This window comes from Lepidochelys kempii, chromosome 2 (genome assembly GCF_965140265.1).
Source record: "Lepidochelys kempii isolate rLepKem1 chromosome 2, rLepKem1.hap2, whole genome shotgun sequence".
In the NCBI taxonomy this organism is placed as follows: Eukaryota; Metazoa; Chordata; order Testudines; family Cheloniidae; genus Lepidochelys; species Lepidochelys kempii.
The window spans coordinates 11131902-11154902 of record NC_133257.1 but is presented as its reverse complement, the minus strand read 5'-3'; the positions used below and the strand labels follow the sequence as shown (position 1 = coordinate 11154902).

General features: G+C 40.6%; 1 protein-coding gene and 1 long non-coding RNA gene across 7 annotated transcripts in view; one reads left to right on the top strand and one right to left on the bottom strand.

Moving 5' to 3' along the window:
- The window catches only part of LOC140906331 (uncharacterized), a 105603-nt gene that overhangs the window by 79493 nt on the left and 3109 nt on the right, over positions 1-23001 (top strand). For 3 of the 4 annotated variants that reach the window (XR_012157069.1, XR_012157068.1, XR_012157066.1), the window contains 3 exons: positions 399-528; positions 13247-13304; positions 13710-15702. This is a non-coding gene — a long non-coding RNA (uncharacterized lncRNA). Of the gene's footprint in view, positions 1-398; positions 529-13246; positions 13305-13709; positions 15703-23001 lie in introns of those variants that run through there. The other variant, XR_012157067.1, reaches the window with a different exon arrangement.
- The window catches only part of TRAPPC9 (trafficking protein particle complex subunit 9), an 829667-nt gene continuing 810447 nt past the window's right edge, over positions 3782-23001 (bottom strand). For all 3 annotated transcript variants that reach the window (XM_073330054.1, XM_073330052.1, XM_073330055.1), the window contains 2 exons: positions 12004-12227; positions 3782-5144 (listed from right to left, as the gene is read on the bottom strand). In XM_073330054.1, the coding sequence (XP_073186155.1) occupies positions 4965-5144; positions 12004-12227 (404 nt within the window). In that variant the 3' untranslated portion in view covers positions 3782-4964. The remainder of the gene's footprint in view (positions 5145-12003; positions 12228-23001) is intronic.

Genomic DNA, 23001 nt, shown 5'->3' with positions numbered 1-23001 from the left:
TATCGGGACAGAGGGGTATGATGCATCTGCTATTTAACAAGGGATTTTTGTCTTTCTGTGGTTTTTCAGGAGAAACAAACATTTTATAAAGTCCCACGTTTCACACTTTTAAGGTCACACTTTATATTTAGTGTCCATTCATAAATGCTTAATAGCTGTTTAAATCAAGTGTTTTATATTGTTATTGACCTGTTGGTCTCTAGAGTTGTTACTTGCAATCAGTAACACTCTATTAATGTGTTTATAACCATCTGTAGCACACATTACTTATATTTATAACATGCTTATAACAGCTATCATTTATTAATGCTTTGTCTTGTTTCCAGGTATAAATACTTTATAAAGTGTAAACCATTTTAATACAATTTTATATTTTTGTTTTGTGTCTTTCACTTCAGCCCTGGGGATTGGGGTGTTGCAGGGAATGGGACCATGGAGAGCCGACAAAAGATGAATACCAACCCAGCTGCTCTTAGGCTTCCCCAGGAAGCAGGATGACTGCAAGAAGAGGAATCCCAGCTAGGCAAGGTAGGGGCAGCATCCCTCCTAGCATGGAGCTGTCATTGTGGTCATAGCCTTTTGGTATAAGTTGATTTCCCAGCCAAATTTATTAATGTGCTTTACACCCATAAACCTTCAGGACTATGGTTGATATGTGTACATGAAGGGGGTACAAGACACCTTCACCTGAAGAATGAAAAAATTAACCCTCAGAATATAAAAAATGGCAAGGCCATCACTTTGATAAGTCTCATGTTACTGGCACCATCGCAAACAGTGTCAGGTTCTGCCTCGGATAATCAGGTCTAGTGGTTGAAGTGTGTGTTACAGCTAGTTATAGAGTTGGGCCTGAGCCAAGAGTGGCTCTGGAATCGAGGTCTGGGGACAGACTGGCGTCAAAATGGACCTCAGAATCCATAGCCAAACCAGAATCAGAACTGTAGCCAGAGTCCAAAGCAGGGTGGTCAAAGTCCACAGACAAGCCAAGTTGATACTGAAGCTGGAGTCCAGATACAGGCCAAAGGTTGAATCTGGATAGTCAGCCTGAGAGTTGGGGGTGAGGGGGAGGGAAGATCAGGAGGCAAAGGCAAGGCTAGAGCGGGTCAGTGACGAGGCTGGAGCGAGGCTAGAGCAAGACAAGGATGATACTGGGGCAGGGTTTAGGCAAGGAGCAGAAGCCAGAGCAGGAGCAGGCTGGGAGTCGCTGGATTCTGGTGCACCACGAGGTTTCCTGGTGGGGTGGTGCTGTTGCTCAGACTGATCTGCAGCTCTGCTGGGGTTGTGGACACACGCGTGCCCAGGCTCTGCTCAGGGGTAGGTTGTTGCTGAATGCCTGAGGGCTGACACACGGCAGGCTCTATTGACTCACCGCAGCACCTGTTAAGACTCTGGGGGTGGGTGGGCGCAAGCCACTGGACCCAGGCGTCAAAAGACTGACTCACCACAGCAGCAGAGTGAGCAGCCCTGTTTTGGCTGCAAGTTTGCCTCTCACGTGGAGCCAATGGTATCAGGGGAAGTGGCTGGCCCATGAGCTCAGTAATGGGACATGTGCCCTTTTATCCCCAAGATCACTGTTTCAAATACAGCCCACACATTTAGGTGCTGGTTCAACAAGGCGCCTAACTTTAAATAAACGAGTGTTCCCACTGAAGGCCATGGGACTACTCACATGGTTAGAGTTAGGCACGTCCTTAAGTACCTTGCTGAACCAGGGCCATGGTGACAAAGTTATTGACATCCGACAGCTGCCTGGCAGCCTATCTGAAATGAGCTGATGGTTTCAGTATATTGTCTAATGAAGAGCTATCCGTCCCCACCACAAAAATCACCATCAGGCTGGCCCTACTATTTAACAGCCAACTCAGCAGTCTCGGTTGACAGGCTGAGGATGGAATAGGTATGGAGACGGAAGGAACCTCTCACCTCTAAAGGTCTTCCCTCCAATTTAGGGTTAAAGTGCATTGGCAAGGCATTGTTAGGAAGCTTGGACTGCTACCGTTCATGCGGTACCTGCTTTATGGAAAGACAAACAGGAACAGCACTGTGAATCTGGCACCTTTGATTAGCACTAAATTTACCTCAGAAGACAAAGATAAATCACTAAGTGTGGTCATATCAGATTTACAGTTGTGTAACAAAGCACTGTTTGGCTCATTACGTTTGAATTAATAGCTGGATGTTTCAAGGAGAAGTAAAATCAGCTTGCATTTCCAGCAAAGGACAGCAGATCAGATAAGCACAGTCCTTTACTCGAACCACTGGATGTACCAATTCTGACGGGTGTAATTTTCTATTTTAAACTCAAAAAATGAGCTCCGGCATTCTTGTTCTGAATACATTCCCACAAAACAACACCACCACTTAACTTTCGTCACAGGTAAGCCTCAGCATTAAGAATCTACACTACAGTGTGACATTTCAGCTCTCTTACCCTGACAGGTAAATGTGTAAGAAAGTTGGGAAAGATATTAGAAGTGCCAAAGTTAACAAGTGGCAGGATATTATCATATATATATATATATATATATATATATATATATATATATATATATATATATATATATATATATATATAAAGCTTATGTTAGTGAGCACATACTGCAGAATTAAAATGCCATTTTGGAAGCCAAGGTTGAGAAACATGCAGCTTTCTTTTATTACAATGACAGCTGTTAGAGCTTGAGTCAAAGCCCATTGAATTCGACAGGAGTGTTTCCAATTACTTCAATGGTCTTTGGCTTAGCCCCTTAATGGTAAAAGGGTGCCGTTTCCCTGGTCATTATAACAGAGGATTGCACAGCAGAACAGGTTTCACAGTACAACATCCTCTACTCAAAGAGAAAATCTTCCATTAATGGTCTCAGAGCTCGGCAATCCATCAATATTTTTGTCTCATAAATGTGGTCCTCATAAAGCCTTAGCTTTATTCCTAGCAGCAACTGTAGCACAAAGAATATCTTTTGGGGATTACTGAATTAATCTCAATTTAGAGTGTGGTGGTACAGTAATATTATTGTATCACATTATGCAGCATGGCGCATGCAAGAAAAGCAAAGCCTTTCTGGAGAAACTGAATTCCCGCTCTCCTCAGTTCTTCCCTTAACGCCCATATAGGCATGCGATAGTATGCGGTAAATTTGGCCCCACTGCACAGCTCTGTTCGATGGAGCTCTGCCAATGTAAAGAGGGTGCCAAGCTTGAGTCACTCAGAGGCTCTTCCCTGTCAGGCTTTCCTGCCCTAAGAAGAGCAGGACAAAGCTGTGGAACTATTTCTGCTGTCACAGGGCACTGCACCCCTTTGCAGCTGACAGAAGAATTTGTAGTTCCAAATAAGCCTTTTAGACAGTCATTTGAACTTCAGAGATCTTTCCCTCTCAAATTCTAAAGCTCTAGATAGATGTTTCCTCCAACTCAAAAGCGAACGTTGACTGTGTTGTGACCAACAAATTTTAGAGCAAAAGGCATCACTGCTTCTTGAATGTACTGGAAATATAGATACTATAGCCTGAAGCAAAAGTTCCCTCATGCTTAGACACTACTGTTCAAGTGGGAATATTTTCGCATTATTGCCATTCAAAAACTGCAGTATTCATCATTCAATTGAGCCTGGCAGGATTGTGTTTCCACTGAAGACAATGAGAATTTTGCCAGTAGGAGTGGGCTGTATAGCTATCATAGCTGAATAAAATATGCATTTGGTTATTTGCATGTTTAGACATAAACATGACTCACACGGCAAAGAAAAATTCACATACAGATCAGACACCTTCAGTGCTTCATCTAGGGTAAGCCTCGGTCTCTTTATTCAAAGCTTCTATGTAAAAGACAACACAATAAAGCAAATTTACAGTACATTTGGCAGCGATAGCCACAGTGAAGTAACTTACAGCAGTTATTCCATAACATTTTATTTTATTCATTTGACAAAGAAAAGAAGAAACTATCATAGTCTAGTCTGGCCTGTCTAATCCTGATTAGTAGACATTTGGAAACAATTTCTTGTGAAAAGCTTTAAAGACTATCAGCAGATTCAACTTGGTGGCATTTTAAGGGGTCTGCAAATGCTTGAAATGGCTCCCAACTGCCATGAAATAGGCCTGTGGCACTCTGACCTCATAGGTTAACCCACAGGCAGGCAAATATTTGGCTTCTCTCCTTTCTGGCAGGAACAGAAACATTTCTATCTGTCTTGCCTTCCTTCTTGTCTCGTTTATGGATGCACAAAGGGAAGTAACTGCACTGTGACCAAGGAGGGGCGGAGAGCTCCTATGGGGGCCATACCTGTTCTAACAACAAGAACTGGAGATACCGGTACTGCTATTTCCTGCAATAAGTAACCAATTAAAAGGAGCTACGGCGTTCCTTAGAATCTGGTGGAAAAGACAAAGACAGCTGCTCTGCTATTACATGGCTGACATTTATTCGGAGTTAGAAAGACACCAATATACCTGGCAAACAAAGGGTTTAGGAACAAGCACAGGAAGAAACTGACTGAGAAAACAGGTCCCAAACGGTGTGTTCAGTATCGTGGTGGTGGGAATTTAGTGGAGAAACACAATTCTTGTTGAAGTGCTGAAGATATATCCTTAGGTATCGTTCAGGTTGGAGCTAAGGCCTTCAAGCTCATGGCTAAATTCAGCTTTCACATACACCCCTGCAAATCCACTGATATCAATGGGGAGGCATGGCTATCAGGAAGAGCTGAATTTTTCCTTTAGTGGCTACCAAGGCTTTTTTTTGGGGGGGAGGGTGTGGGGGGGAAATCCAGTACATTATATTCCATTACTCCTTTCCACATAAGCAAAGGCAGCTGCTCAAATGACTTCAGCCAATTCTAAAAGTATTCAGCTGTGCCTCTAAAGAAAGCCTGTGGTCTGGGGTTGGAAAGAAACAAAGTGGGGTCAAGCAGAGGACATGTCAAGTGTTTCTGTGCACTGTGGCTAATCCAATATCATATGGTAGATTTACAGTTTAGTTTGGATCACAGGCTCCATAGCACGAATGTGAACACTGGGCAGGCAGAACCAAGAAAGAGGAAGCTCCCTGCTGGAGTTGTCTTCGTGAAACTTGATGTTCAGGTAAAAATCGCCTGTATAGAGAAAGAGCAGGGCTCCAAAGCACACAGAATTTTTGGTTGGTTTCACCTGAAAAAGAAAGGGTGGAAGTTAGCTGAATAAAACAAATGTGGTAAATAATAATAAATTATAGTAATACTTTGCCATTCTATAACTTTACCATCTAAGGACCCCAACGTGCTCTAGAAATATTTGTGAACTAAACCTCACAAACCCCCTTCACCTCCACCCTAAGGAAGTAAATGTGCTATCCCCTTTTTACTGATGGTGACACTGATGTAATGAGAATGAAGTTAAATGAGTTTTCCCCAAGCCCTGCAGCATGTCTCTGGCAGAGGTCTGACTAGAACACAGATCGCTTGAATCTACCAGAACGTAGCTGTCTTTGGCAGGAGCCATCAGAGGCTTCCTGAACACCCAGGAACATCTAACTCTTGACCCTTATTTAGCAACTTATGTATTAAAAGACAGGTTCTTAGAATTTCACACCTATTAAACACCTCGCTAAACACCATTTAACCACTTGACAATAGCTAAATTCATCCCCATGAAGTAGCATTTATGGTAATATTGTCCAAATAAGCAGCACACTTCACCATCATTGGGCTAAACGAGTTTAGTGGGACACATCCCAGTAAGACAGCCATCCTAAATTAGCACAACCCAATTAAGTATAGTATATTGAAGTATTATTTCACCATTTATATAGAGCCTTTCATCACACAGCAATTCAAATTATATATACACACACATACACAAAAACAGTAACTCAACAAAGCACTTAAATATGCGCTTAACTAATTATGTGACTAATCCCATCCCTCCTCGGCAAAGCATTTAAGCCCAGGCTTAAATTTAAGCTCATGAATAGTGACAGTGACTGCAAGCGGGGCCCCTTACATACCTAAAATTAACTACGTGCTTTGCTGAACTGGGCTGGTATTAGTCAAATGCTTTGCTCAATTGGAGCCATAAACACTGAACAGATGTCACTGAAACTTCTCCACAAATTTCACCTCTGTTTCAAAAAGTCAAAGGAAACTGAATGGTGAGGTCCAGAAAAAGGTTACTTATAGAATCATAGAATATCAGGGTTGGAAGGGACCCCAGAAGGTCATCTAGTCCAACCCCCTGCTCAGAGCAGGACCAATTCCCAGTTAAATCATCCCAGCCAGGGCTTTGTCAAGCCTGACCTTAAAAACCTCTAAGGAAGGAGATTCTACCACCTCCCTAGGTAACGCATTCCAGTGTTTCACCACCCTCTTAGTGAAAAAGTTTTTCCTAATATCCAATCGAAACCTCCCCCACTGCAACTTGAGACCATTACTCCTCGTTCTGTCATCTGCTACCATTGAGAACAGTCTAGAGCCATCCTCTTTGGAACCCCCTTTCAGGTAGTTGAAAGCAGCTATCAAATCCCCCGATATTCTTCTCTTCTGCAGGCTAAACAATCCCAGCTCCCTCAGCCTCTCCTCATAACTCATGTGTTCCAGTCCCCTAATCATTTTTGTTGCCCTTCGCTGGACTCTCTCCAATTTATCCACATCCTTCTTGAAGTGTGGGGCCCAAAACTGGACACAGTACTCCAGATGAGGCCTCACCAATGTCGAATAGAGGGGAACGATCACGTCCCTCGATCTGCTCGCTATGCCCCTACTTATACATCCCAAAATGCCATTGGCCTTCTTGGCAACAAGGGCACACTGCTGACTCATATCCAGCTTCTCGTCCACTGTCACCCCTAGGTCCTTTTCCGCAGAACTGCTGCCTAGCCATTCGGTCCCTAGTCTGTAGCTGTGCATTGGGTTCTTCCGTCCTAAGTGCAGGACCCTGCACTTATCCTTATTGAACCTCATCAGATTTCTTTTGGCCCAATCCTCCAATTTGTCTAGGTCTTTCTGTATCCTATCCCTCCCCTCCAGCGTATCTACCACTCCTCCCAGTTTAGTATCATCCGCAAATTTGCTGAGAGTGCAATCCACACCATCCTCCAGATCATTTATGATCATTTATTCATTTACTTGCCAATGAATGTTGTTCTGCAGCAAGCACAGTGCTGCCAAGACATGCTGAAGTCAATTCGGGGTGGAAGATTATCAGCATCTTGCAGGATCAGACTTATGCAAAGCCATTCGGTAGGAGTCATGTGACAGGGCATATGATTTAGGGAGGGATCTGCAGAGGCAGTGTTAAGGAAAGGATGCAACACCAAGCATGGTGATCCTTATCACTCCCAATACAATACCCAGGAAACAGGGACCTGAACAAATGCTCAAGTAAAAAAAGATATTTTTCACTGTTGTTTATTACTTTTCTTTTAAAGTGAACTTAGTGTTTGTCATAAATATCAAGAGAAGGGTAAACACCTTTCTGTATACAGTGCTATAAAATCCCTCCTGGCCAGAGGCAAAATCCTTTCACCTGCAAAGGGTTAAGAAGCTAAGGTAACCCTGCTGGCAACTGACCCAAAATGGCCAATGAGAGGACAAGATTCTTTCAAATCTGGAGTGGGGGGGGGGCGGGGGGGACAAAGGGTTTGGACTGTCTGTGTGATGCTTTTGCCAGGAACAGATCAGGAATGCAGCCTTACAACTCCTGTAAAGTTAGTAAGTAATCTAGCTAGAAAATGCATTAGATTTTCTTTTGTTTAATGGCTTGTAAAATAAGCTGTGCTGGAGGGAGTGTATATTCCTGTTTTTGTGTCTTTTTGTAACTTAAGGTTTTGCCTAGAGGGATTCTCTATGTTTTGAATCTGATTACCCTGTAAAGTGTTTACCATCCTGATTTTACAGAGGTGATTCTTTTACCTTTTCTTTAAATAAAATTCTTCTTCTAAGAACCTGATTGATTTTTCATTGTTCATAAGATCCAAGGGTTTGGGTCTGTGTTTACCTGTACCAATTGGTGAGGATTATTATCAAGCCTTCCCCAGGAAAGAGGGTGTAGGGCTTGGGGGGATATTTTGCGGGAAGATGTCTCCAAGTGGTCTCTTTCCCTGTTCTTTGTTTAAAACGCTTGGTGGTGGCAGCATACTGTTAAAGGCCAAGGCAAAGTTTGTACCTTGGGGAAGTTTTTAACCTAAGCTGGTAAGAATAAGCTTAGGGGGTCGTGCATGCAGGTCCCCACATCTGTACTCTAGAGTTCAGAGTGGGGAAGGAACTTTGACAGTGTTTGTGAAAGGTGCAATATAGACAGCACGTGAGAACACAACACTCTGTTTAACCACACATTTGAGCTAACACAGGCAAGCTACAGTGCCAACTTGCGCTTGCTGCCTGCTGTCATCTAGGGGTCAGAGTGTAAATACAGTCTCCAGTCCTATTCAGTCCATGGCACCTTGCTATTAAGGGCAACATTTATACTGGTGGGTTTTGTGAAGTAGATATTTGATAGCTATGAACTTATTAATAGTATTTATTTGTACTACTGTCATATTGAGAGGCCCCAGTCGGGAACTCAGCCTCCATTGTGGTATGCACTGTGCAGATAGATGAAAGATGGGTTCTGCCCCAAAGAGTATACATTTAAAGTAAAACTGCACTGATGCTCCTCACTTGTTTCACACGGGACTCCAAGGAGCTGTCAAAGAGTTGTTGATCGTTATTCCTTGGCTGATTCAAAATAACTATCAACCACAATGAAATGTTTTTTCCCCATTACCAATCCCCTAGCCCAGGGGTAGTCAATTAATTTTTTGTCAAGGTCCAAATTCTTGGTCAAGGTATAGTCACGGTCCAGGCTCCAGAGAAAATAATAATAATGATAATAAGAAGTAAATAAAAAGATTCTGGAGTCCAGTCAAAAGTGTCTGGTGGTCTGGATTTGCCCTCAGTCTGCTTATTGACTACCTCCGCCCTAACCCATCTACTAAAAACACATTCAAACACACACACTCTGAAAACAATACTGGTAATCACAGAGAACACAAGGAAACATGGATTGCTGATAGTTACAGAAATTTCCAGGGCAGTTAGATTTTTTTTTGCTTTTAATTTGGCAAGTATCAGCTTGGTCTGAGCAACTAATCAGATAAAACATTGGTAAGAGCTGGAGGAGTATTACTAAAGTGGTTAGGTTTAAGGTGGCCAAGATACATCCAAAAGAAATCTCAATCAATGCAAAAGTATTTTAATCAATTAGGCTGTTATCTCACATCTCAAATTCCTACATCTGGTAATATGTATCAGAATCTTGTTGATTACTAATAAACTCATCTTTCTTTTGTGGTTTAAAGGGACAGTGTCAAGTAGTTTTAACCCAGACTAAAAGTTAAGTGTCAAAAAGAAACATTTTGCATAACTTAAAATCCATAGCAATATTTTAATGATTAAAAAACCCAATAAAAAGTTTGTTTTTTAATACAGATAAATCTCTGCATTGTTTGAAACTGAAGGACCCAAACACAACTTCATTATAGAGAATGAAAAAGTGAACATGGACTTTCAACTCCAAGGGAAACTGACCATTCTCCATTCTTTATGGAGTGAAATGAAAAATCACAAGTTTTGTCTTTTAAAGTAATAATTCAGACACTTTTTGTGTGCTGCATAACAAAGAGTATGCAATGAAATGTGTGCATTTGTCTGTGTGTCTGTCTAACCCCACTCTGCTCCAGATATGTCCAGAAACAAATTCAAGTGTAGTCTGAAAACTAAAAAGATTTTCCAGGAGTGAACTTTTAGGAGTCTGGCTTGGTAAGAAGTTAAGGTAGAGGATAGCAGTTTGGTCCAGAAAGGTAAACTCAGTTCAGCATTGATGACCAACCCATTTCTGTGTCAATGTAATAATGGGCAACACTCTGCAGGTAAAAACTGGCTGCTTTACACCAGTTGAGAATCTAGTCTGATGTATCCAGTCAGTTTATAAAAAGATAATACAGATTCACTGAACTCTTTCAATCTCTGACCTAAGGTCTTATTGAGGTTTGGCTTGGACCTTGATCATAATTCTGGGTAGCACTCATTCCTTCCACAGTATCAATACCCAAAATACAAAAACGAGGTACCAGTTTCTGAAATTTACTTTTTGCCATTGATTAATGAGTCAATATGGGAGGATGACAGAAACTCTGATAACATCAGATATACTGTCTGAGGAAATTTCCTTCTGTGATCAGTATTCGGAGCCCTGAGGGAGTATGACAATATGTTATCTTTGGGATTTACTGTAGGAAAAGCCCTGATACCACATACCACACAATAGAATACTTTTTGTCTCAGAAAGTTCACATTTTTCCCCTTGGCCTTTTTTGAGTTAGAATTTGGACAAATTAACAAAAAAACAACCCCCCATTACCTTAATAAGGGATTGTACAATAGTGTTTACAATACAACAGCAGAGGGAATGCTGAAATTGCACCCCAGGTATTCACAGGGGAGATAACCCCTTGGCTTCTCTCCTCATGGGAGACCCAATCACAAGGCAGAATATATTACACAGACTTCTGCCTTCTCCCTTGCTAACCTCATGTGCAAGACTCTTCCACAACTGGGTACCTAAGTACTGGAATTCTGATTCAAAACGAACATTGTCAGAATGATAGCCCCAGGTCAAGAAATCCCTCTTTTGATGATTTCTGTTGGCACATTTAAACTGAAATTATTCAGCAAACAATACCGTTAGCATCCATTAAAATTCAGGCTGATGATAAATTCTGTACACACTAGCTTTAAAAAAACCTATTTTCTGCATATGTTGTATAGTTGAAAACATATGCACATTGAGTCTCCAGTGGTTAACCTTTAATTTCGCTCCAGCTCAGATTCACTTAAATATTCAGTTTTGACAGTCATATTTTACTGGATAACTTAAGACCTGACCTAAGTAAAGACCTGACCATATACTCACTCTCTCTTCATGTTTATTTAATATGCTACCAGAATCAGAACATTCCTGAAAACATCTTTCAGTATTTGTCCTCTGTTTTTCACTCCTCTTTGATTTTTTGTATCTTTAAATAATCTTCAGTGTTTTGCCTCAGGAACAAAAATCTCTCTGACTTGAAATCTCTAGAAGTGAACTTGAGAGAAAGCTCACCTCTTCTTTGTAGGGACACTCAACATTTTTGCATGGTTTTAACACTGATTTTTTTAAAAACTGAAAAATCAAAATGATGAGATCAGCCTTTATAAATGTGTTAAGTGACAACTGAATGCACATGCTCATCTTATTGGACTTTAATGTTTATCTCATTTTCTCTATTTCAGGCTGTAGCGTTTCCTCATAGCCTGACTAAAAGTTGTTTGCAGTTTCTTTGTTCAGCCTGGAGGATATTGCCATTACCTTGCAGAAAAAGTTCTTTAAACTCTAAACGCTGGTGGGGTTGAATGGCTCAGGGGACTGGCAATATTGTATCAAACCTTTTATCAACGGCACTAACTCAGATTTTGCCAGCTTGGTAGTGACCAAAAGCTATGAACACTCGAGTGGCCTGTGTCAAAGGAATTAGTGATCCCCTAGACCATTACATGGAAATGATTTTCTACGTCACAGAACCCAACACCCTCTATTGGCACCAGCTGGGACACCATCAGTACTTTTGGAAAATCAGGCCTCTTTAAAGTGTGCACCCAAATACTGAAGTTCCCAAAATCACAAGCTACTTATGAAACTCACAGCCCTTGTTGGCAATATCAGTGAAAGATCAAGGATTCAATAGGCATGAAGCTGAATTCCCCTTTGGGGTGGACCCCTTTAGGTCATGGTTAAGAAACTCTGTTAGGCCAGTATGGAGAAGTTTGCATGGCTGCCGCCTATTCTTTACCTTTTGAATGAATAAATAAAAGAGTTCAGTCTCCAGGGCTGTCAATCCCTCACCTCCAGTAGAATTCACTAATATAAAGCTGCATACGTTGGCATCCTGTTTTGGAGTATCAATTTTAATGCATGTGTCATGCAGATGAGTGGACTATGAAAAAGAAGGACTCACTGAATCAATATAAAAGGTGTTGGATCCAACAAAGGTGATGGCATCATGGAGCTCGTAGTTGTGTACTCCATTTTGGTAATCCTGGTATGGGATCACCGTTAGAGCAAACGGGCCCACACTGTGTTTGCTCCAGTTGGTCAGCTTCACCTCCAATGCGATGGGGTCCCCAACTTTGCAGTCTACTACAATATCACAGTCACAGACCTTTCCATCCACCAAGACATCTGCAATACAAGAAATGAATTTCACATTATTTAGGACTTTTGCTGTAGGAACAGCACTAAAATTGGTCTCCATGAGAATCCTGAAAGATGCACAGCAACAATACACAGCAGTTTAGGCTATGGAGTAAAGACATACACTGTGTAGCTATCTCAGAAGGCATTCTAGCAGGTATAATGTAATTATGAAAATTAAAATTTAGTGAGGATCCTAGGGTTTACATCTTGTCTCTTGCAAAAAATGCCATGGAGTCTTTAATGACAATGAAGGAGACATCCAGTAAGAAACCCATGAATTACTTTCATTGACCAGTTGAACATTGTGACCTATTACCTGTCAGCGGCTAATTGTCCACCTCTATAAGAGGTAAAAACATTTGTTACCTTTTTTCCATACACAAAGAACAACAGACACTTTCCGGGTGAATAGCTGCCAACCCCATTCTACTGGCTGGTGTGCTAAAGCTACAGACTTATACTCAACCTGCCTCCTCTGGGGATGTTAGCACAATCAGTGGTGCTATTTGGAGCCATCCCTGAGTTTGGAGAGACTAGCCCTATGCAGAGGTGGAGGAGGCGGCAGCTCCTTGCACCCTCATGCAGTGCAAACCATAATCTGGCCCTATGTGAGCTGAATTCCACCTGCTCTTTATGCATAAGTATTGAGCAAAAAGAACCAGGTAGTCAGCTAGGGGAGTGGGCAGGGGTGCTATACACAGTTCTTAAATACAAACTGTAACTGGTGATAGATCCTGTTCTGGATGCCCACATGTCCATGTGTCATAGCCAGAAATAAATCTCCCTGTTAATAAGGTGACCTTTTAAAGCAGGGCAGTCTCTGTTGGGGTTTGTTATGTGATACATCTCTATCACATACAGTACACTAATATCCAGCAATAAGAAAAAATGGGATTTCAAAATGTTACAGGGGTAATAAAGCTTGTCTACTTATTGCACTTTATTTCATTCTGAGATTCTTATTTTTTACTTTACAGTTTTCATTTATTTCTTTTTTCTCACAGAGACAGCAGTAAATATAATGCCTCTAAACTGATTCTGCTGGGCCAAACTGCAATCAAAGTAAGTGTGCCCAGTAACACTGCCTATTTGGTTGTACAGCAGTGAATGATTCATTGCCTATACAATATGAAATTGCTACTATAATTCCCCACTCTGAAAGGGTTTCCAGTTGTGCATTATCAGTGTACTTCACAGACTAAATTTATCTCTGATGCACTGTAGATACTATAGTATTTCTATTTCACAACAGGCTCTTGTTCAGAGACAGGGAAAAGCTTTGAGCACATGTGAGAGAGACCATTCGGAGTGGATACATACATTCAGGATATCTCACATTCATGGGGTTGTTCAGTTCCATTACTCCAACCTCCTCCCATATTACTGCCATTGTGGGATTTGCATAGTTACTTTTCTCCAAAGAAGGTTTGAGTTGTATTAATCAGAACGTGCCCTATTTTCTTACAGATATTATTTCCTATTCTCCAGGAACGTTCAGACATGCTCGGCTCGGAGAGAGAATATTTCTCACAGGAGCGAGTTTTTGATTTTTTGCATTGTTGGCTCAGAACCAGAATATGATCTAGGCTTCTGTAATGCCCATTGAGCCTGGCAAACTGAACAAACATTGATGCACCAACGAAGAAAACAGCTAGCAAGAACGAAGACACAAGTTCAGAAATTAACATTTTTTGACAGATCCATTCAGCAAACGACAGGCTGATCAGTCAAAGGCGGTGATCTCTAAACTTCCCTTCAACCACAGCTGCCACGTCACAGCACAAGAAGCAGGTACACAACACAAGAGGTACAACAGAGCAGACATGATGCGGACACCAGGATCCCAAACTGCTGGTGTTATATATGTCATTTTTTAGAAACATTCCAGTGGTACAGTTGAAAATGAGGCCTATTTAAGCAAAACATTTCCATTTCAAATAGGATGTACAGTTTATGGGATTAGAAGGAACACGCTTCACAATCAACCTGAGCATTTTGGGGAGGGCTTGAGAAACTATTTTTGTACCAGCGCACCCAAAAGTAATGGGTTTTGCACAGCACGACGATCGCACCACTTTCTGCAGTCGTGGTTCTCAAACTTATTTGATCACGCCCCCCCCGGTGTTCTTTCTGTAGCTCTGCCTTCAGAGCTTGGCACCCGGCCAGCAGCCACCACGCTCCCCCGGCCCGGCTCTGAAGGCGGTGCCATTCCATGCCGCGTTTACTTCTCTGCTGCAGTTGGCAGTGGTGCTGTCTTCAGAGCCGGGTGTCTGGCCTGCAGCTGCTGCTCTCCGGACGCCCAGCTCTGAATGCACGCAGTAAGTTTTTTCCCCTCTAAAGCTTCTCGCACACCCACAGAATATATTCCACACACACGCCCTCCAGTTTGAGACCCCCAGTTCTATAGGACTGTCTCAGGACTTCAGGGTAGGCTAGCAAGACGGTCGTTAGGGATATATTCCAAGCTTAACTGACTGATTTCTCACACAAAAACGTGTGTGTGTATATACACACTTAAGGTTCTCCAGCCACCTGCTGCAGAAGTGGAGACCAACTGCTCTATTTCTTTTCATGGCTCTCTCTTGGAGGAAGTGCTTTCATTCTTAAAAAACTACCCTTTACTTTGGTTGCTTCATACCATGGGGCCTTGCCGCCGTGAGCTTTACTGGCCCCAAAGACTGCCTCTGACTCACATGAACCTTCAGAAATATTCAACGAGCTATGTGCATAAGTCTTTATTTTAAAGCTACTCATCTATTTGCCATTAGGTTTTCAACTCCATGCTCTACTTCAGGAATTATGGATGAAACTTTTGCTTGCTGTCCCCATCATGTAATAACAGTTCAGACTATTGCTCCACAACATCTTTAAATTAAAATATTAAATCCACAAGAAGGTGAGGAAATTATACCCATCTCCAACAAATCAGTTTTCTTTGGTATTCTTGTAAATCAGTTCACTAAACATTGATTTAGAAAGAGACACAAAGAAGAGAGGAGCGTTGTGCGTCTGCCTGTCGGTAGATGGACTAATTATTTCCTGTCCTCATAGCAGTAGGCTGTACATTTGTAGTTATAAAGCCAACTATCTCAATAACATGCCAAATGACAAAACACGTGCATCTGTGCTGTAGAATACTACAGTAAGCAGTGTTTAGAAACAGTTATGTTTCATCAGAGAAAGCCTCTTGATCTGACATGCAGTTTCACCCCCTTCCTGACTCAGAAAGCACCTACTATACCATATGGATCCGCTTACATATTTTAATCCATGGACAGAGGAAAAGCCATGTGTATAGGGTCCATTTTCTGTGGATTCAGCTTACTAACACAGATGGCATATAAAAGCTGTGATTGCTCACACCACTGCTTTGCAAGTGAATCATTACTGGCTTCAATATATGCTTGCTCTGAGTCATATGAAACAGCAGACTGTGGCAGTATCTAAATCATGTTTGTCATAAATATAAAGGGAAGGGTAAACACCTTTAAAATTCCTCTTGGCCAGAGGAAAAACCCTTTACCCTGTAAAGGGTTAAAGAGCTAGGATAACCTTGCTGGCACCTGACCAAAATGACCAATGAGGAGACAAGATACTTTCAAAAGCTGGAGGGGGGAGAAACAAAGTCTCTGTCTGTGTGTGTGGTGCATTTGCCGGGAACAGAAAGGAATGGAGTCTTAGAACTTAGTAAGTAATCTAGCTAGATGTGCATTAGATTCTGTTTGTTTAAATGGCTGAGAAAATAAGCTGTGCTGAATGGAATGGATATTCCTGTTTTTGTGTCTTTTTGTAAGTTAAGGTTTTGCCTAGAGGGATTGTCTATGTTTTGAATCTAATTACCCTGTAAAGTATTTACCATCCTGATTTTACAAAGGTGATTCTTTTACTTTTTCTTTGGCCGCTTGTGCATCCATCTCCATCTGTCTGCGTTCTACCCGTCTTTCATGTTCCTTTTGTCTTTCCTCAGCCTCAAATCTGGCTAATTCCAGCTTCTGTAGAACAGTGCAGTCTGTCATCCTAACCTCTCTGTTTTTAACTAACTTTACACCCGAGAGTTAGAAAGAAAACAAAAAAAAAACTTGGCTTGTAAAATTTTGCTGTGCTGTCCAGATACCTATGTTCTCTGACGGTGATTGTCAGCCTACAGAAAAATCCTTAAAAAAAACCCGAACACTTTTGTCTCCAGGTAAATAGGCAGAAAACCCCTTTAGTTGCTATTAGGAAAAAAAAACTTCTTCAGGTCTGTGAAGACTTATGAATTTCCCTGCAGGAGGTTAACGACCCTGCCTTTAGGTATAGAAAACTCTAGCTCACAAAAGACTATTCCCTTTCGTCTCTGCTCTGGCCCCAAAGCAGAGAAAAAAACAAACTCTAACTGCTTTCAGCTGAAAACCTGCTTTTCAGCAGCCCAAAGGAAAAAAACCCTTCCTTTTTAAGATCTGTGCTTCTTGTTCAAAAAATCAAAATCCTTAAAAAAAAAAACCCCAAAACTAACACCTTTGTCTCCAGGCAAATAGACAGAAACCCCCCCAGTTGCTCTTTGGTAAAAAACAACTTCAGGTCTCTTGAAGACTTCTGAATTTCCCTGCAGGAGGTTAACTACCCTGCCTTTAGGTAGAGAAAACTCCAGCTTACAAAAGACAATCCCCTTTTGTCTCTGCTCTGGCCCCCAAGCAGAGAAAAAAAACCTCTGCTTTCAGCTTAAAACCTGCTTTCCAGCAGCTCAAAGGAAAAAAAATTCCTTTTAAAATCTGTGCTTCTGGTTCAAAAAATCTCAAATTAATCTCAAAATGATTTCAAGTTAATCCCACCGCTCTGCCACCATGTCAAGGTTCCTTCCCCACTCTGAACTCTAGGGTACAGATGTGGGGACCGGCATGAAAACCTCCTAAGCTTATTTTTACCAGCTTAGGTTAAAACTTCCCCAAGGTACAAACTATTTTACTTTTGTCCCTGGGCCTTATTGCTGCCACCACCAAGTGTCTAACAGATATATAACCGGGAAAGAGCCCGCTTGGAAACATCTTTCCCCCAAAATCCTCCCCAAACCCTACACCCCCTTTCCTGGGGAAGGTTTGATAAAAATCCTCACCAATTTGCATATGTGTACACAGACCCAAACCCTTGGATCTTAAGAACAATGAAAAAGCAATCAGCTTCTTAAAAGAAGAATTTTAATTGAAGAAAAAGTAAAAGAATCACCTCTGTAAAATCAGGATGGTAAATACCTTACAGGGTAATTAGATTCAAAACATTGGGAATCCCTCTAGGCAAAACCTTAAGTTACAAAAAGACACAAAACCAGGAATATCCATTCCATTTAGCACAGCTTATTTTCTTAGCCATTTAAACAAATGGCAACTAACACATATCTACCTAGATTACTTACTAAGTTCTAAGACTCCATTCCTTTCTGTTCCCGGCAAAAGCATCACACAAACAGAGAGAACCTTTGTTTCTCCCCCCCTCCAGCTTTGAAAGTATCTTGTGTCCTCATTGGTCATTTTGGTCAGGTGCCAGCGAGGTTATCCTAGCTTCTTAACCCTTTACAGGTGAAAGGGTTTTTCCTCTGGCCAAGAGGGATTTTATAGGTGTTTACCCTTCCCTTTATATTTATGACAGTGCTAGAATTCAGATAAAAGATAATCATTGTTTCAGACAATTAGAAGTCGAGTCTAATGCAAGCATTGATACAAAATATAATAGGTGCAGGGGAAAGTCAAGCTGTCAGGGAAGAAACATGAAGGTTCGGATGTCTGCTACCGGAGGAGAGTTTCATGCTTTATTCCTAGATATTAAAATAAAGCAATGGAATAAGTCCTTGTTCTTTTCTCTCTTTACTTTTCATGTACCCCTTATATTTCATTTACTTGCCTGGTGCAGAAAATACCTTCATGTGCTTTACTGCAATGCATTGCAATGCTAGAAATTAAAGAAGGGAAAGCCCTAGAGGGCATCTTGTCTGTCCTGCATCACCAAACTGATGCTGGATTGCTCTATATAAGTGCAATATATTTATTATTATTACATACGCTACTGAGACAGGAACCATTGGCTAGTGGTTAGAACCCAGGATGGAAGGTACTGAATTAGCATAATATAAGAAATTAGGTGAATAGATAGAATCAGGAGCCCTGGCCCTCCTACTGATTCCCTGATTTAGGCAAGGAATTTAACCTCTGTGTGAGTTCATCCTTTTGTTACCTACCTTACACACTAGGTTAATATATACCACAGGGAAACTGAGAGATTTAATTAGGAATAATAGTAAAAAATATTTCAGAATTCATATAACATCTTTCTTCCATTGTTTTAATGTGCTTTACAGAGGCAAACAAATGTTTCTAAAGTGCTTTAAGATTCTAAGATGAAAGATACTGTATCAGTGAAAAATGTTATTTAGCGTCTGCAAGGTGAGACTGTCATAATCACATGGTGAAAACTTGCACTTGTAAATAAATTCCAATTACTATTTACTTCTGTCTCAAAATCAATATCTAAATATATTAATATAAAATAAGTAGAATACTTTACATACTCTTGCTATTTTCCCAGTTCCAATATAGTTTCTGTAGGAGCTTTGGCAACTCAGAGCTATAATTCCAAACTTGTGTGCTGAAAGTTCTACGTACATATACTGTCATGGTTAATTGGATTTGTGCACAGAACTCCCTATGCACCAATGTGAAAGTTTAGCTTGGAAACAGCATACCAATGGGACCCTGAATGTTTATCCTCAAAGAAAATACATAGTCTGGCAATGTTTACACTCATCTTCCAAAGTTTATATTGATTTTGAGATACATACTGTACTGTGTGGGTGATTTGTACTATTCCTCACATTGAGGGAAAGAGAGTTTTCAATCAGATATTTGCCATTAAAGACCAGGGGCCATATCATCCATTGGTGTAGCTGCACTGACTTCAATTCTCTCTCTCTCTCTCTCGAACAGTTTACACTGGCTGAGAATCTGGTCTGGGACTTTTAATAAATCTTAGACAGAGCTTAATTTATTCAAATGAGAAAGTTAACAAAATTTAAAGCAGCAGATGGCTAGAGGAGTAAATAAACTCACTCACTTGACAGATACAAACTGATCTTCAAGCCCACAAACACAGACCGTAACCAGCTGCAGTGTGATAGTTGCAGGGGGTTCTTAAGATAGGCTTTTTCAAAATGTTGTTATAACTGTACAAGGGAGGTTAGTTTTGCTAATCTGCATATTTGAGAGAGCAACACTAAGGCTTTGTCTGCACTAGGGTTTAACAGACAAAAAGGCCCGTGTGGATGCTCTTCTGCCGACATATCTACCGCAGCTCATAGGGGGTGGTTTAATTATGCTGGTGGGAGACTGGCTACATAGAAGACCTTACAGTGGTGCAGCTGTGTGGTGTAAGGTCCGTAGTGTAGACATAGCCAGTTTGATGAGGAACAGCGATAACACTGAAATCTCTAGATAAGATGCATCAGATACTTGGTTGGAGAAAAGCTAAAGAAAGAGAGCCCAAGCAGGAATTACTGCAGTGACATAGTGTTACAGAATGATTCAGTTATTTTGTGTACACACAGTATAAAGTGATGATTAAAAGCCTTAGCCCCGCCAGTTTGGCTTTCAGTTTTGCTAGCAGAGCAATCTAAGGGCCAGAAATGCTGTTTGGAACTGCTTCAACTTTCTCTTTTCCTGAGTGGTAACATTCGTTCAGGTTTTTACAGGGAACGCTCAGGAGCACAGAGAGCAAAAATCAGCAAACGTTACCATTTGCAAATACATTGAACAACCCAGTTTGACCTGGTTATATATATTTTTTTAAAAAAAACAAACGGCAAAATCTCAGGATGGAGAGAAATCATCCCACCACAAACAAACCCGCCGTTTGATTCAAGCTGATTCTCTTGTCTGGCAGTTTTTGATTTAGCAAGTACCTTGTCCCTTCTTTTATGCATCAAGTCAGAAACAGTTTCTGGCAGCCTTGTATTTCATTTTGAGTAAGCAGTTTTGATAGAGGAGTGTTCAGGTTCTGCGCAGTATTCTTCCAACATACCAAGCTCTTTTGAACTCCGTTAAAAAATACGTTATTCAACAACCAAACCCAAGTACTGTTTCTGTCTCCCTAGTCCTCCTTTATTCTTTCTTGTGCAGAGCATTTCCCCTTCATTTTCCAAAAGGATGGTGCAGATTATTTACACATTGGGAAATAGGGTTGGTTATGTTTGTTTGTCCATTATGAGGCCTACAGTATTTTCACAGCTGGATAAATCCAAACAAAAGATATTCATAAAAACGTATTGCTTCTATGTTCCTGGTTGTGCTCATCAAGCACTGGCCAAAAGGTTATTTAATAACATGAAAGCATCACATGTATTTACATAAATTCTACTGTATGTCTTTGAGATCAGTTTCTCATACCAAGCCCAACCATTTTAACTTGGAGCAACATCGTTTGGTTATTCACTGTAATGCAGAAAAAATACTGAGGTAAATTCATCCATAACATTACTCCATTGGAGCCAACAACTATACCGTGTATAAACACGCATAGCTATTTACATAGTAATACTTTAAAACTGTGCTAGGATTTTATCCTTAGAGTCGACCATTCTAAGCCTTATGCTGTAAGGTGCTGAATGTTCTCAGCTCCCACTGAAGTCAGAGCAACTACAAAGGTGCTCAGTACGTCTTTAGATCAGATCTTTTGAGATGGGATGATTCTAAAGCATAGACAAAACCAATCTAACTTTCTGGAAATACCAACAACTGAGCCAGAGTCCTTCAAGTAATGTAACAGTCACACTTCTGCAAACATACAATGTGGAGAACAGGGGATTAGATATAGTAAATAAATGATAAAATGCTAAGATGAACTACTGAAACAGCCAACCCAATTTCATAATCCTTCCTACCTGCCTGATTTCTGGCAATCTTTCTCATACACAAAACATTTTAAAATTGAATTAGTCATTTTATTTCTTCCACAAGCAATTAAAAAGAAATACACCATTAAAACCATTGTTGCAGCAAAGCAGTGAGTAATCTTTGATACTTGTCAGTATTTTTCTATTTAATCAGTCATCCACAGTGGCTGGTATTCTAAAGATCGATCTTGACTGGTCTGATTACAGTTATCCCAGATGCATTCTCAGTTTGTATCTGTTATTTGCTCTATGCTGACAATGGATGAAGGCAGCCTTTATGTCCCCTGTGGACTCTGTTTCAAAAGGATTGCTTTATTTTTCAAACTTGTTCACTTGGACGGGGTAAGCTTTCTTCCCCCTCATCACTATAATGCTAATGTTCAATTTAATTCCCAAGTTTACCCATAACAGATACGTGATCAGCGTTCAGTTTCAGTGCTGTTCGATCTCTGACTATTATAAACATTTGGATGTAGTAAAAACTTCTTCAAGTAAAGCTAAACACCAGGGTCATGCTCTCTGGAAAGAAATGCACTAACAAAACCTGTGTTCTGGGTGCTAGTTGGCTCCAACTTTTAACTGGAAATTTAGATAAATCTGACTATGTATGAACCACAGATTTCTTTTAAGAAACTAGTTTATTCCTTCTGTTTAACCTTTAGGTATTGGGTGGTAGGGTTTGGTGGTGGTGGTGTTTATGCATTCTGTAATGTACCTTTCTCATCTAGATGAAATTTCTGGCAAGCTGATCACACTCCCTTCTTCTCTGGCAGCCAAGATGACTTGTCATTTGATGGTTTGCCAGAAATTTCATCTAGATGAGCAAGGTATTTGCTATCGAAGTGAAAATCGGTTGAGTTTTACTGCTTGTGTCAGGTCGTAATCTAAAGGCTCAAAAGCAGATCCCTTTAATTTTAAAGCACTTTTTTTTTCTAACTGAGTCTAAACTTCTTTTGACTAGTTTCTGTGGCACAGTCCCAGTTTGTTGAAATAATCCTGATATCTGAATGTAGGCCAATCACTTGTATCTGCTCATCGCATGCAGGTTTACAGTCAAGATCTTTTGATCAACGGCTACACAGGTCAAGCTAACAGATAATATGCCCATGTTTTGAAAATTTCTTGTCTTATGATTCACATATGCTTTAAGGCCTTTGAAAACATTATTACTGTAGCTTGCTTATGGCAGAGCTACTTCTTTTCATTGATTCCTTGCACTGTTTTGCAAAAAAAAAACCCAACAGGTGCTAAGTACTAGACAAAGTAAACTCACACTGTGATGCATTGGATTGTGCTGTATATTATTATTCTGTATAGCACTAGCATAAAAGATTTCTTTTGTACAAGAAATATTCTAGGAATAAGCCCATAATGCGGTAGAATATGGCTTAAAATATTACTTAAACTGTAGATTATTCAAAAGAAAACACTATGATTTCTCTCCAAAGGCTATGTAATCATATACAGTAAAAGCTTCATTATCTGGCATGTTGGAGGAAGGGGGGGGGGCAATTAGTCAGAAATTCCTGTCAACTAAGAGTTATACCTACCAATGGATTACCAATATTCAAAGAATTAGAATACAATAAAATGAATAAACATTTCTATTCTCGCTCTTTTCAAGACATGAACAAATATCTATTTTCTGTTTTAATGTCAACGCAACTCTATTACGCTGCTCTCCTTTGCTTTTTGCTGGTATTTTGGATGCCATAATGGTAAGGTAGTGTTAATATTTTACGATAAACACGGGAAAATACACCGAGTAATAAACGGACCAATCACAATGGTGGATACAAACAGAAAGAACAGCATTCGGCTCATCACGGCGAACTTGAAGTTCTC